Here is a 14,886-nt window from a genome sequence, read left to right on the forward strand (position 1 = left end):
GGTAGTGAAGAATTCAAGGTCACTGAATCCCTTGGAGCTGGCTTCAAGCAAGTGCTTAATACTCTGACTGCCCGTCACTAGAAATCCTTAAATCTTAGGAAGACGAAAAGTATCTGGCAAGGATACTAGAGAACTGCTGCAGTAAGCAAGGTCAGACTGGATACCGAATAGAACCTCTTCGAAGTCATTTCACTAAAAATCGACAGTGAAGCTATTTTAAAAGTGGCATTCTATCAATGACTACAAATTTTCACATCATGTGAACAATTTATATCCTTGATTGCTCTTGATTATCTCTCTCCAGATCCTGAATTCCATCAGTAGTAGCATTTTTTACATCGAGTCGTTAAATAATACTTCCAGTAGCTTTGATCTTTTAATCATAGTTACACAGATATTTTGCTGGTTTTGGCTTGCTCTTTAATGCACCATGGAAGGTGTGAGTTGAGTAAGATGTTTTCCTGTGGAAAAATCTGGGACTAATACTTGGGTTTTCTGGCTGTTATCTTGAATGCCCTCTCCTTTTGCCTGGGTCACCAGTAAGATCGTTGCAGTCAAATCCCAGAATTACTTCCAATTCTGTGATCTCTTTAAAAGTTCCATTAAGAAAATCTGGGTATAAGAAACAGTGTTTGGGTTTTGAAATATGACCAGTTTTTTAACTTTAATTTTAAAAGAAAAAAAAAAAACTAAGAACTAATTTAAAATTCATAAAATACAGTTGTTATTTAGTGATAACCTTCAAACTTCACACCCCTCCTCCACAGGTTTTTCAACTATCTGAACTATTAAAAAGTAGAAAAATTGTGTAACTCAAGGTGATAATTTTAGCTTAGCTTCTCACTTGAGTTTCCAAATCTCTAGCTTCATATCTGAAAGTACTTTTAGCAATATTATTTGCTATATTTTTCTAAATTTCTCCTGTAAATAATACTCTGTTTTCACCATGGGGGAAGAAAATTTCTGATCTTTGAAACAAACAGTAGTTTCCACCAGAAGCTGAGTAACTGAATAGATGAGCCAGCAATATAGTTTGGCAAATATGTTCCTTTTGGCTGATGACAAATAACAATATTTAAGACTCAGTGAATACTACTCTGATTCAACATTTATGTGAGTTACATCCTAGTTCAAATGCACCTACTGATAGTTGGACCACACAGTTCGTGATTTGATAGCCTGAACTCAAGAAAATGTCTACTCTGATAGATCACCGCTATTTGACAAATAGAAATCCCATTTAACAGGTTATACTCTGCATGACAGCTATGTAGGGAGTTAACACATCCAAGGCTAGATGTGAGGTGGTGACGATGATGATAATGGTTAGTTCATTCATCTTACCCCATGTATTTGCATATCACTTTTGTGATAAATCAACCAGAACCAGATGGCTCAGCGGTAAAGAATCTACCTGCAATGCCAGAGCTGCAGGTTTGATCTCGGGTAGGGAAGATCCCCAGGAAAAGGAAATGGCAGCCCACTCCAGTATTTTTGCCTGGGAAATCCCATGGAGAGAGGAGTCTGTTGGGCTCCTGTCCATAGGGTTGCAAAAGAGTCGGACACAACTTAGCGACTAAACAACAACCATAAATATATAACTTTGCAAACCTTAATTCTACAAAAGGGAAATGTAGAGTGAAATTCCTCTGTCTTCATATATGTAAGATGTTCTCTATTGACACTTTTAGATCTTTACATATTTAAATTTTATAGAAGGAAACAAAAGAAATCGATGTATTTGCCACTCAACGTTTACAAAATATTAACATTCTGTGATTGCTTCTTTCTTTTAAATAAAAGCTTTCAGATACTTCCATCCCTGTCTAGATTCTGAATTTGGTGTATAGTACTCTCATGCTTCATAAATCAATAAACAGTTGTTCGGTCACTAAGTCATGTCTGACTCTTTACAACCCCATGGACTACAGCACGCCAGGGTTCCCTGTTCTTCACTGTCTCCCAGAGTTGGTCAAATTTATGTCCGTAGAGTCAGTGATGCTATCTAACCATCTCATCCTCTGTCGCCCCTTTCTCCTTTTGCCTTCCATCTTTCCCAGGATCAGAGTCTTTTCTTTCACATCAGGGGCCAAAGTATTGGAGCTCCAGCTTCAGGATCAGTCCTTCCAATGATGACTGCTCAGGGTTGATTTCCTTTAGGATTGACTGGTTTGATCTCCTTGCTGTCCAGTTCAGTTCAGTCATGTCCAACTCTTTGCGACCCCATGGATTACAGCACTCTAGGCCTCCCTGTCCATCACCAACTCCCGGAGTTCACTCAAATGCATGTCCGTTGAGTTGGTGATGCCATCCAACCATCTCATCCTCTGTCATCTTCTCCTCCTGCCTTTAATCTTTCCCAGCATCAGAGTCTTTTCCAATGAGTCAGTTCTTCGCATCAGGTGGCTAAAGGATTGAAGCTTCAGCATCAGTCCCTCCAATAAATATTCAGGACTGATTTCCTTTAGGATTGACTGGTTGGATCTCCTTGCAGTCAAAGGGACTCTCAAGAGTCTCCTCCAACACCACAGTTCAAAAGCATCAATTCTTCGGTGCTCTGCTTTCATCGTAGTCCAACTCTCACGTACATGACTACTGGAAAAACCTTAGCTTTGACTAGACAAACCTTTGTTGGCAAAGTAACGTCTCTGCTTTTTAACATGCTCTCTAGGTTGGTCATAACTTTTCTTCCAAAGAGCAGGCGTCTTTTCTTTTTTGTGTGTGTCTTTTAATTTCATAGCTGCAATCACCATCTGCAGTGATTTTGGAGCCCAAAAAAATAAAGTCTGTCACTGTCTCCATTGTCTCCCCATCTATTTGCCATGAAGTGATGGGACCAGATGCCATGATTTTAGTTTGCTGAATGCTGAGTTTTAAGCCAACTTTTTCACTCTCCTCTTTCACCTTCATCAAGAGGCTCTTTAGCTCCTCTTTACTTTCTGGTATAAGGATAGTGTCATCTTCATATATGAGGTTATTAATATTTCTCCCTGCAATCTTGATTCCAGCTTGAGCTTCATCCAGCCCAGCATTTCGCACGATGTATTCTGCAAAGTTAAATAAACAGAGTGACAATATATATACAGCCTTGTTGTACTTGTCAGTAAACATGTAGGAAGTAATTTTATTTTTCTATACTGTTTTCAGTTCTTGCTTTACTTTAACCCTCCCAGAAGATGTGAGTTGAGTGAAAAATATGGGACTAAAAATTTGGTTTTCCAGCAACACAGATAGACCTGGAGATTATCAGACTAAGTGAAATAAGTCAGACAGAGAAAGACTAATATATGATATTGCTTATATACAGAATCAGATCAGTCAAAGAGTCGGACACGACTGAGCGACTGATCTGATCTGATATACATAATCTAAAAAGAAAAAAATACTAATGAATTTATTTACAAAACAGACTCACAGACTTAGAGAACGAAATTACGATTACAAGGGGGAAGTGAGAGGGGAAGGGATAGACTGGCAGTCTGGGACTGACATATGCATATTACTATATTTAAAATAGATAACCAACAAGGGCCTACTTTATAGCACAGGAAACTGCTAAATATTCTGTAACAACCCAAATGGGAAAAGAATTTGATAAACAATAGATACATATATATGTAAAAACAAAACAAAATCATGATTTTTTTTTTTTTTTTTTTTTAGCTGCTAACTCTAATCCTTTGCCTGGGTCATAAATAAGGTGTTAGCATTCAAATTCTGGAGATGCTTAAATGAATGTCATGTAGCAGCTTCTACCAAAATATAGCTATTAGCTCCTGGATGGAATTGCTTCATCAGGATTCTTTTCAAGATGGAGTTTCACCTACAGCTGCCTACTCCAAGTGTAGGGTTCCATCAGCTCTAACACACTGAGAGAAATGTGCTTATACTTCATCACTTTCCCAAAATATACACTAGTAAAAGGATACGGGGGCAAAAGAAGAAAACGGCCTTTTTCCAATAGCAGTAGTGAAATTTAGTAATTTGCCTAATGGGGGTGTGTGTGTGTGTGTGTGTGTGTGTGCGCGCGCATGTGCGCGCGCGCTAAGTCGCTCAGTCATGGCTCTTTAAGCTCTGACTAAATGTGGCTTCTGTTCCAACTTGTTGGAGTCTAGCAAAAGCTGTGTCAGGAGAAGCTTCCAAGGGATGGTGTAGAAAGGATATACAACTGACAGGTTGCTGAGTGGACAAGAAGCCAACAAGTTGAGAACCAACAACTGACTCAGCATGTTAGTCGGGTGCTTTGCTTACTTGAGCATGAGCCCAGGAGGCTCAAACTAGGGTACAAACTATAAAGTGACCTGCAGTGTAGCGATCTCTGTAGCCACCAGTTAAATGTAAAAATGAACCAAACATCAAACAACTATTTTACTCTTCAGTCAATAATTTTTGGTTAAAAAATTTTTCAATAACATTGCTAAAAAATACATAGAAAGGAAAAAGAAATTTGCTAACATTTATTTTGTCTTTAACATGAACCTACATGACATTATGTTTAAAAGATTAAAGTATTAAAATTTATTATTTATTTAGTTAGTTCGGTCACTCAGTTGTGTCCGACTCTTTGCAGCCCCATGGACTGCAGCATGCCAGGCTTCCCTGTCCATCACCAACTCCCAGAGCTTGCTCAAACTCATGTCCATTAAGACAGTGATGCCATACAACCTTCTCATCCTCTGTCGTCCCCTTCTCCTCCCGCCTTCAATCTTTCCCAGCATCAGGGTCTTTTCCAATGAGTCAGTTCTTCACATCAGGTGGCTAAAGGATTGAAGCTTCAGCTTCAGCATCAGTCCCTCCAATAAATATTCAGGACTGATTTCCTTTAGGATTGACTGGTTGGATCTCCTTACTGTCCAAGGGACTCTCAAGTCTTCTCCAACACCACAGTTCAAAACCATCGATTCTTCGGCGCTCAGCCCTCTGTATAGTCCAACTCTCACATCCATACATGACCACAGGAAAAACCATAGTTTTGACTAGCCGGACCTTTGTTGACAAAGTAACGTCTCTGCTTTTTAATATACTGTCTAGATTTGTCATAGCTTTTTGTCCCAGGAGTAAGCGTCTTTTAAATTCATGGCTGCAGTCACCATCTGCAGTGATTCTGGAGCCGAAGAAAATAAAGTCTGTCATTCTTTCCATTGTTTCCCCATCTATTTGCCATGAAGTGATGGGACCGGATGCCCTGATCTTAGTTTTTTGAATGTTGACTTTTAGCCAGCTTTTTCACTCTCCTCTTTCACTCTCAAGAGGCTCTTCAGTTTCTCTTCGCTTTCCGCCATAAGGGTGGTGTCATCTGCATATCTGCCGTTGTTGGTATTTCTCCGGGAAATCGTGATTCCTGCTTGTGCTTCATTCAGCCCGGCATTTCTCTGCATATGTACTCTGCAGATCAGTTAAATTTTCCACAGTTTGTTGTGATCTACACAGTCAAAGGCTTTGGCATAGTCAATAAAGCAGAAGTAGATGTTTCTCTGGAACTCTTGGTTTTTCTATGATCCAATGGATGTTAGCAATTTAATCTCTGGTTTCTCTGCCTTTTCTAACTCTTCTTCTGCCTTTTCTAAATTATTTCTTTTACCTGTACATATTTTTACATGGTCTTCAAACATCAGTTTGAATTGAGAACTAAATGCATTAAAAATTTTGGTTCAAATGTAAAAGACAAAACCTATTGGTCAGTATACTAGGTATCAAAGAAAATGAAGTCACTCAGTTGTGTCTGACTCTTTGCAACCCCATGGACTGTAGGCCTTCCAGGCTCCTCCATCCATAGGATTTTCCAGACAAGAATACTGGAGTGGGTCGCCATAAGAGATCAGCAAAAGCAAGTTGTTTACAACTCCCAGGTATGTTGTAAGCTTCCCAGGGACCTATAGCGTAGGTGTTCTGTTACAGATATAAAACTGAGGCATAGAGTTTAATCTGCTTCAAAATCATTTAGAATGACTCTTTGAACTTGGCTCTTTGAGCCTGCTCTGCAGCTCTTGGCCTCAGGGGACTGTTTAAACCTGTTAGGTAGGGTGAGGAGGATAGATCTGGAGCCTAAAAACCTCAGTCTAAGAGTCCCTGTTTCCCCGAAAGTATGATCTTGAACTGATCAGGGCACTTCTAAACTATTAGGATTCTCTTTTCCTCACAGGGTTGTGAGGATTTACTATGCTACTGCGTATAAACAAACTCTGGGAACTGTAAGAGGTCCTCTCAAATGTAAGGTATAATAATAGGTCAGGGCTTCCATGGTGGCTTAGAGGGTAAAGCGTCTGCCTGCAATGAGGGAGACCCAGGTTCAATCCCTGATCGGGAAGATCCCCTGGAGAAGGGATAGGCTACCCACTCCAGTACCCTTGCCTGGAAAATCCCATGGACGGAGGAGCCTGGGAGGCTGCAGTCCATAATAGGTCACCTTGGATAAATAGCTTGTCTTCTTTGAGCTTCATCTATAAATTGAGAATAACCACAGTGTGTTATGTGACTGCTGTGAAGGTGAAATGACACCATGTATATGATCACATCAGATCAGATCAGATCAGTCGCTCAGTCGTGTCTGACTCTTTGCGACCCCATGAATCGCAGCACGCCAGGCCTCCCTGTCCATCACCAACTCCCAGAGTTCACTCAGACTCACGTCCATCGAGTCAGTGACGCCATCCAGCCATCTCATCCTCTGTCGTCCCCTTTTCCTCCTGCCCCCAATCCCTCCCAGCATCAGAGTCTTTTCCAATGAGTCAACTCTTTGCATGAGGTGGTCAAAGTATTGGAGTTTCAGCTTTAGCATCATTCCTTCCAAAGAAATCCCAGGGCTGATCTCCTTCAGAATGTACTGGTTGGATCTCCTTGCAGTCCAAGGAACTGTCAACAGTCTTCTCCAGCACCACAGTTCAAAAGCATCAATTCTTCGGCGCTCAGCCTTCTTCACAGTCCAACTCTCACATCCATACATGACCACAGGAAAAACCATAGCCTTGACTAGACGAATCTTTGTTGGCAATGTCTCTGCTTTTGAATATGCTATCTAGGTTAGTCATAACTTTCCTTCCAAGGAGTAAGCGTCTTTTAATTTCATGGCTGCAGTCACCATCTGTAGTGATCTTGGAGCCCAGAAAAATAAAAGTCTGACACTGTTTCCCCATCTATTTCCCATGAAGTGATGGGACCGGATGCCATGATCTTCATTTTCTGAATGTTGAGCTTTAAGCCAACTTTTTCACTCTCCACTTTCACTTTCATCAAGAGGCCCTTTAGTTCCTCTTCACTTTCTGTCATAAGGGTGGTGTCATCTGCATATCTGAGGTTATTGATATTTCTCCCAGCAATCTTGATTCCAGCTTGTGTTTCTTCCAGTCCAGCGTTTCTCATGATGTACTTTGCATATAAGTTAAATAAACAGGGTGACAATATACAGCCTTGATGTACTCCTTTTCCTATTTGGAACCAGTCTGTTGTTCCATGTCCAGTTCTAACTGTTGCTTCCTGACCTGCACATAGGTTTCTCAAGAGGCAGGTCAGGTGGTCTGGTATTCCCATCTCTTTCAGAATTTTCCACAGTTTATTGTGATCCACACAGTCAAAGGCTTTGGCATAGTCAATAAAGCAGAAATAGATGTTTTTCTGGAGCTCTCTTGCTTTTTCCATGATCCAGCAGATGTTGGCAATTTGATCTCTGGTTCCTCTGCCTTTTCTAAATCCAGCTTGCACGTCAGGAAGTTCACGGTTCACATATTGCTGAAGCCTGGCTTGGAGAATTTTGAGCATTACTTTCCTAGCGTGTGAGATGAGTGCAATTGTGCGGTAGTTTGAGCATTCTTTGGCATTGCCTTTCTTTGGGATTGGAATGAAAACTGACCTTTTCCAGTCCTGTGGCCACTGCCGAGTTTTCCAAATTTGCTGGTATATTGAGTGCAGCACTTTCACAGCATCATCTTTCAGGATTTGGAATAGCTCCACTGGAATTCCATCACCTCCACTAGCTTTGTTCGTAGTGATGCTTTCTAAGGCCCACTTGACTTCACATTCCAGGATGTCTGGCTCTAGGTCAGTGATCACACCATCGTAATTATCTGGGTTGTGAAGCTCTTTTTTGTACAGTTCTTCTGTGTATTCTTGCCATCTCTTCTTAATATCTTCTGCTTCTGTTAGGGCCATACCATTTCTGTCCTTTATTGAGCCCATCTTTGCATGAAATGTTCCCTTGATATCTCTGATTTTCTTGAAGAGATCTCTAGTCTTTTCCATTCTGTTGTTTTCCTCTATATCTTTGCATTGATCGCTGAAGAAGGCTTTCTTATCTCATCTTGCTATTCTTTGAAACTCTGCATTCAGATGTTTATATCTTTCCTTTTCTCCTTTGCTTTTCGCTTCTCTTCTTTTCACAGCTATTTGTAAGGCCTCCCCAGACAGCCATTTTGCTTTTTTGCATTTTTTTTCCATGGGGATGGTCTTGATCCCTGTCTCCTGTACAATGTCACAGACCTCATTCCATAGTTCATCAGGCACTCTATCTATCAGATCTAGGCCCTTAAATCTATTTCTCACTTCCACTGTATAATCATAAGGGATTTGATTTAGGTCATACCTGAATTGCTATTGCTATTGCTAAGTCACTTCAGTCGTGTCCGACTCTGTGTGATCTCATAGACGGCAGCCCACCAGGCTTCCCCATCCCTGGGATTCTCCCGGCAAGAACACTGGAGTGGGTTGCCATTTCCTTCTCCAATGCACGAAAGTGAAAAGTGAAAGTGAAGTCGCTCAGTCATGTTCGACCCTCAGCGACCCCATGGACTGCATTCCAGGCTCCTCCATCCATGGGATTTTCCAGGCAAGAGTACTGGAGTGGGGTGCCACATACCTGAATGGTCTAGTGGTTTTCCCTACTTTCTTCAATTTCAATCTGAATTTGGCAATAAGGAGTTCATGGTCTGAGCCACAGTCAGCTCCTGGTCTTGTTTTTGCTGACTGTATAGAGCTTCTCCATCTTTGGCTGCAAAGAATATATATAATCAATCTGATTTCGGTGTTGACCATTTGGTGATGTCCATGTATAGAGTCTTTTCTTGTGTTGTTGGAAGAGGGTGTTTGTTATGACCACTGCATTTTCTTGGCAAAACTCTGTTAGTCTTTGCCCTGCTTCATTCCGTATTCCAAGGCCAAATTTGCCTGTTACTCCAGGTGTTTCTTGACTTCCTACTTTTGCATTCCAGTTCCCTATAATGAAAACATCTTTTTTGGGTGTTAGTTCTAAAAGGTCTTGTAGGTCTTCATAGAACCGTTCAGCTTCAGCTTCTTCAGCGTTACTGGTTGGGGCATAGACTTGGATTACTGTGATATTGAATGGGTTGCCTTGGAAACGAACAGAGATCATTCTGTCATTTTTGAGATTGCATCCAAGTACTGCATTTTGGACTCTTTTGTTGACCATGATGGCCACTCCATTTCTTCTGAGGGATTTCTGCCTGCAGTAGTAGATATAATGGTCATCTGAGTTAAATTCACCCATTCCAGTCCATTTCAGTTCGCTGATTCCTAGAATGTCGACATTCACTCTTGCCATCTCTTGTTTGACCACTTCCAATTTGCCTTGATTCATGGACCTGACATTCCAGGTTCCTATGCAATATTGCTCTTTACATCATTGGACCTTGCTTCTATCACCAGTCACACCCACAGCTGGGTGTTCTTTTTGCTTTGGCTCCATCCCTTCATTCTTTCTGGAGTTATTTCTCCACTGATCTCCAGTAGCATATTGGGCACCTACTGACCTGGGGAGTTTTTCTGTCAGTATCCTATCATTTTGCCTTTTCATACTGTTCATGATGCCTATAAATCATATGATGGATTAATGCACAGTTCCTGGAACACCAAAATCAATCAAACTGATTCAACACACCTTCATTTTCAGTTATCTGGTTCACATAGGAAGTGCAGTGAAGTTGCTCAGTCATGTCCGACTCTTTGCGACCCCATGGACTATACTCCTCCATCCATGGGATTTTCCAGGCAAGAGACTGGAGTGGGTTGCCATTGCCTTCTCCAGGAGATCTTCCCGACCCAGGGATCAAACCCAGGTCTCCTGCATTGTAGGCAGACGCTTTACCATCTGAGCTACCAGGGAAGCTCACGTAGGAAGGTTTTGGTAAATCCCTAGGGTGGGGGTCTGAAATAAACTCTCAGAGGACAGAGAACTGGCTAAACTACCTTCTCCCCTATCCCCTCCTGCCTTGCAGTCATCCTCTTCCTAACCCCACTTCACAGAATGAGAACTGAGGACAAGGGTCTAAAGGTACCTGGCCTTATCTGCAATTCTCAGGGTTAGGCGCCCATGCAGCGTGGCCTCCGAGCCACACAGTTTCTCGCCTCCACCCGCCAGGGGGCGCTCGGCCCAACGTCGGCCCCGGGAGCTGCGCGGCTGGAGGAGGCGGAGCCCAGGAAGCCAGGCAAGATGGCGCCGTCCGCGTTGTTGCGGCCATTCTGGAAGCTGCTGGCCCCGGCTAGGTTCCCGAGTGTCTGTAAGTGTCCTTCCTCGAGCAGGCCCGCCCGAGCTTTCAGCCTGCGGCTCCCAGGGTGAGCCCAGCCGTGCGAGGGCAGGAGGGGACTGCGCCCGGGCTTGTCCTGCAGTGACCTTCGCCGACCCTCGTCCCGGAGCCCACCCCTGCCTCCACCCGCGATTCTCGGCTCCCAGTGTCCCCGACCTTACTGGGTCTGTGCGAATGGACTTAGAGTCCCTCCTCCTGCAGACGGGGGAAAGGGGAACCCTTCCGTGGGCGCTTCCGAGTCGTCTGAGGGTTCGCAAAAGCCAATATAGAGGGTTTGAAGGCGTCCTGGACGACAGAGGCCACGGTCTGGCCCAGCCGGAGGCCCAGGGAGAGTCACTCGACCTCTCTGAACCTCTCCGTGGCTGTTTAAATGAGAAAGTAGAAGGGGGAATGAAATGCGATTATACGCATTTAAATGGCAGGTTTATTCGTACAAGGCGATAAGTTACAGATTTGGAGAGCCTTTCTGTCCCCTTTCAGCTTCATCTCGGTCAAAGTTCTACATTCAGGAACCGCCACATGGCAGTCCCAACTGGCTGAAAGTTGGCTTGACCTTGGGCACCTCCGTTTTTTTGTGGATCTATGTAAGTACTTACTCCCTTCAATTGTGCCAATCCAACCTATTTCTCCATGAGGGAAATCCTAAGGACTAAAAAATGTTACGATTTCAGAGGCAGGTACACACTACTATATTTAAAATAGGTAAGCAGCAAGAACCTACCCTATAGCACGGAGAACTCGGCTCAGTATTCTATAATAACATAAATAGGAAAAGAATTTGAAAAAGAATAGATACTTGCATAACTGAATCACTTTGCTGTACACCTGTAACACATCATTGTTAATCAAATATAAAACAAAAAAATTTTTAAGTGTAACCAGGATGAAACATGTCATTGTTCCTTTGCATGGTTTTGTGAATGGCAGTTTTACTACAAATTATTTATCCTTTATTTCTTAATGAAGATGGAGACAGGTTGAGGTTTTATGAAGGCACTTTTTTCAGATGCCATAGGGTCGGATTGTAAGTGAAGAAGAAGGGGGCAACAGAAGATGAGATGATTGTGTGGCACCACCAACTTAATGGATTTGAATTTGAGCAAACTCTGGAAGATAGTGAAGGACAGGGGAGACTGGCATGCTGCAGTCCGTGGGTTCACAAAGAGTCAGACACGACCTAGCAACTGAACAACTAATACAAATTAAATCCCATTAAATTTGTTAGACATAAGATTTTAACAGTGTAAATACATTGTTGGAAATATACCTTTTTGTTTGAAGTGAAGTCGCTCAGTTGTGTCCGACTCTTTGCGACCCCACGGACTGTAGCCTACCATGCTCCTCCATCCATGGGATTTTCCAGGCAAGAGTTTTTGGAGTGGATTGCCATTTCCTTCTCTAGAGGACCTTCCCGACCCAGGGATTGAACCTGGGGCTCCTGCATTGTAGGCAGACGCTTTACTGTCTGAGCCACAAGGGAAGTACTTTTTGTTTACAGTATGCCAAATGATTTACCTATGAAAACTTAATAATCTTTTCCAAAGACAACACTATGTGGTAGCACTATTATTATTGACCTTTTATGGATGAAGAAAACACTTGGAGAAATTAATTTGCTGAACCCAGTTCTCTCTAACTACAGAGCTACACAGTAGACCACTGTGAAATTGTGTCTCTCTATAGATAAGTTTTTTAATAGTTGACTTAAAGTATTGATGCTCCGTTAGATTTAAATTTTTTGTTTTGTGGCTAATGGTTTTGAAATTTTCTCCACTGCTGCCCACCTTCAACTCCTAGACCTGTATTTGGGATTTTTTTCATTAAAGTGATTCAGCTCTTTGACATAGAAAGGAGTAAAAGATACTGAAAGTCACTTACAATTTAATAATAGTAACTAATCCTTTTTTAATGGAGAAGGAAATGGCAACCCACTCCAGTTTTCTTGCCTAGGAAATGCCATGAACAGAGGAGCCTGGCTGGGCTACAGACCATGGGGTCAGACAAGACTTAGTGACTAAACAACAACAATCCTTTTTAAATAATGTTTACTATAATGTAATTTTGTATCTTCTTAAAGTTTTCCTAAAAAAGAAACATGTTGCTGAGAGCGCTGATTGGTAATGAATCGTTGCAACAAACATCACCCTGTATCAAGGCATTGTTCCAGTTGCATAATCCGTCAGACAGTTATTCTGAGAAAGTGGCTGCCCTCCATGACATCTAACTAACACGTATATAATTGGGGAGTGCAGGTTGGTCACTCACTCACAGTATGAAACTTCTAAGGTTAGAAGTATAATACACATCCACCAGCCTCATTTAATAACCGAGTTCTGCTTTGTCATGTTGGTGTGGCCCCGCTGTGGTAAGGCATTCCAGTCCATTAATTACCCACTGAATGAAGTAATTTTTTTGCAGAAGTTGGATTTAAACTTTGGAGGGTTGCCTTCTCAAATTAGTATGTCAGATTGTGGTGAACAAGTATATATCATTCATTGTTTTGGGACTTTTTTATCCCTTAACCTTTTATTTTTAACTAGAATAGTTGTAATTCTTTTAATGTGTCCTCATTTCTCTTGTGAAATATAAATATCAACTGTTGGTTTCCTTCTTTTAAGTTGCCAGGAAAATTACATTTCTGATTTTAACTGTTACCTACTTTTAGCTCATCAAACAACATAACGAAGATGTTTTAGAGTATAAAAGAAGAAATGGGTTGGAATAAACTTTTGAAATACTAAAACAGTAAGTATACAATTTTATAGGATGAACAGATGATGCAAGATAATTTGACCTCTTTAAATGTGTTTTGCTTGTTATTTTATCAGGTTTATACTTTTCAGCACCTATATTCCTGTCTTTGAAAAATTTATAAATTTTTAGTACCTGATTCAGATATCTCTTAACATAGTCATTTTTAACCATTTTGCTTTGACTGCATTCAAAGGAAGTTGTGCTTAAGAGTAAAACCGAAATCATATTTTCTTAAATCTAATAGTGCTGTACACAGTGCCTTTCTAGCACTTAGGACAAGTTACCATTGCTTGTATACGACTTTCTTACTATGTCTTTGTCATATACCACACTTGAGTATAAAATTTGATGAAAACAGGGCATTCGATTGTTAAATTTCAACTGCATGATGATTTCTTTATGATTGTCACTACAGCTAATACCTAGTTGGACAATTCGTAATAAAACCTAGCTATGTATATGGATGCCATATTTCTAAAAAGCTTTTTAAAGAAATCCTGTATTGAGCCTTTTGTAAAAGGAAAAGGCACTCTTCTAAATCTCAGCTTTCATGGATTAGGTTGATTAAACTAGATAACTTAGATCTGCTGGATAATAAAATAGTAATCACTAATGTATTTATCACCTTGCTATTTCACTGCTTCAGTCAACCAGTCAAGATAAATATGAAATAGGTATTTAAATTGAAACCAGATGCTTTTGCTACTCCTGTAGTTGGGATGAAAAAAAAGTTTTTTGCTAAAACTTAGATAAAAATGAGGAGTTGATATTTTTTGTGGATTTGGTTTTTAAACTTCCCCTGCTGCTATAAGATGAATTATTCAAAATGGTCTAATTTTAATATTATTTCTGCTGGTTAATGCTATAGCTTTCTTTTCTTTTTTTCATTATAGGTGTGTTCCGTAAAGTGATTATAGCAGTTCCTCTGGATTCACGAATCTGTTGAGTTGTAAACGTGAGAGAAAGAATTACGTGTGAATATATGTCAAGTCAGCATTTGTGTTTTACATGATTAAATTAAAAATACTTCTGTATTCTTCAGATTATGTATATTGTGACAATGTATAGAATGTCAATTCTAAGGTAAATTATTAAAAGTATTTTAATGTCGAACATGCCATCTGATAATAGGGTCAATGATAATTAAGGACACATTGGTAAGAAAACTTAAGGATATAGATTTTAAAAAAGTCACTGCTGGAGGATTTACTCCTTATATCAACTTTTAATTTCTAATCAAAGCATTTATTCTTTAGTGATTAGGGTGGTAGAGCCATTCCTATTCTATTGTCTAAAATACAAAAGAACCCAAATATTGTTTTCTTCTAGAGGAGAAAGTGAAGGTGAATCCTCTCAAAAAGAGTTTCTTCTGACTCCGTTTCCTTGAATTTGGATGATTTTTGTTTGGGTAACAGTTTTTACACCTATATGGCCACACAGAGTTTGTGGCCTCTTTTTGCTAACATGAATTTCATCCAGTGAATAGCAGACTAATTCAAAAAGTGAGGGAGCAGGGTTGATGGAAGTTAATAGACACAAATTAACAAACACCTCATTTATCCCTCATCAGAGCCCTTTCTTATGAATCAGTTAAAACTTC

General features: G+C 40.7%; 1 protein-coding gene across 1 annotated transcript; it reads left to right on the forward strand.

The window, feature by feature from the left end:
- The first annotated feature begins 69 nt into the window (after nucleotides 1–69).
- Nucleotides 70–14,399, forward strand: NDUFC1 (NADH:ubiquinone oxidoreductase subunit C1). The gene is made up of 5 exons (XM_061384176.1): nucleotides 70–150; nucleotides 10,224–10,505; nucleotides 11,013–11,116; nucleotides 13,198–13,277; nucleotides 14,180–14,399. The coding sequence occupies exons 2-4, from the start codon at nucleotides 10,319–10,321 to the stop codon at nucleotides 13,255–13,257; spliced, it is 351 nt and encodes a 116-aa protein (XP_061240160.1). The 5' UTR covers nucleotides 70–150; nucleotides 10,224–10,318; the 3' UTR covers nucleotides 13,258–13,277; nucleotides 14,180–14,399.
- The last annotated feature ends 487 nt before the right edge of the window (nucleotides 14,400–14,886 follow it).

Source organism: Bos javanicus, chromosome 17 (genome assembly GCF_032452875.1).
Source record: "Bos javanicus breed banteng chromosome 17, ARS-OSU_banteng_1.0, whole genome shotgun sequence".
NCBI lineage: Eukaryota > Metazoa > Chordata > Mammalia > Artiodactyla > Bovidae > Bos > Bos javanicus.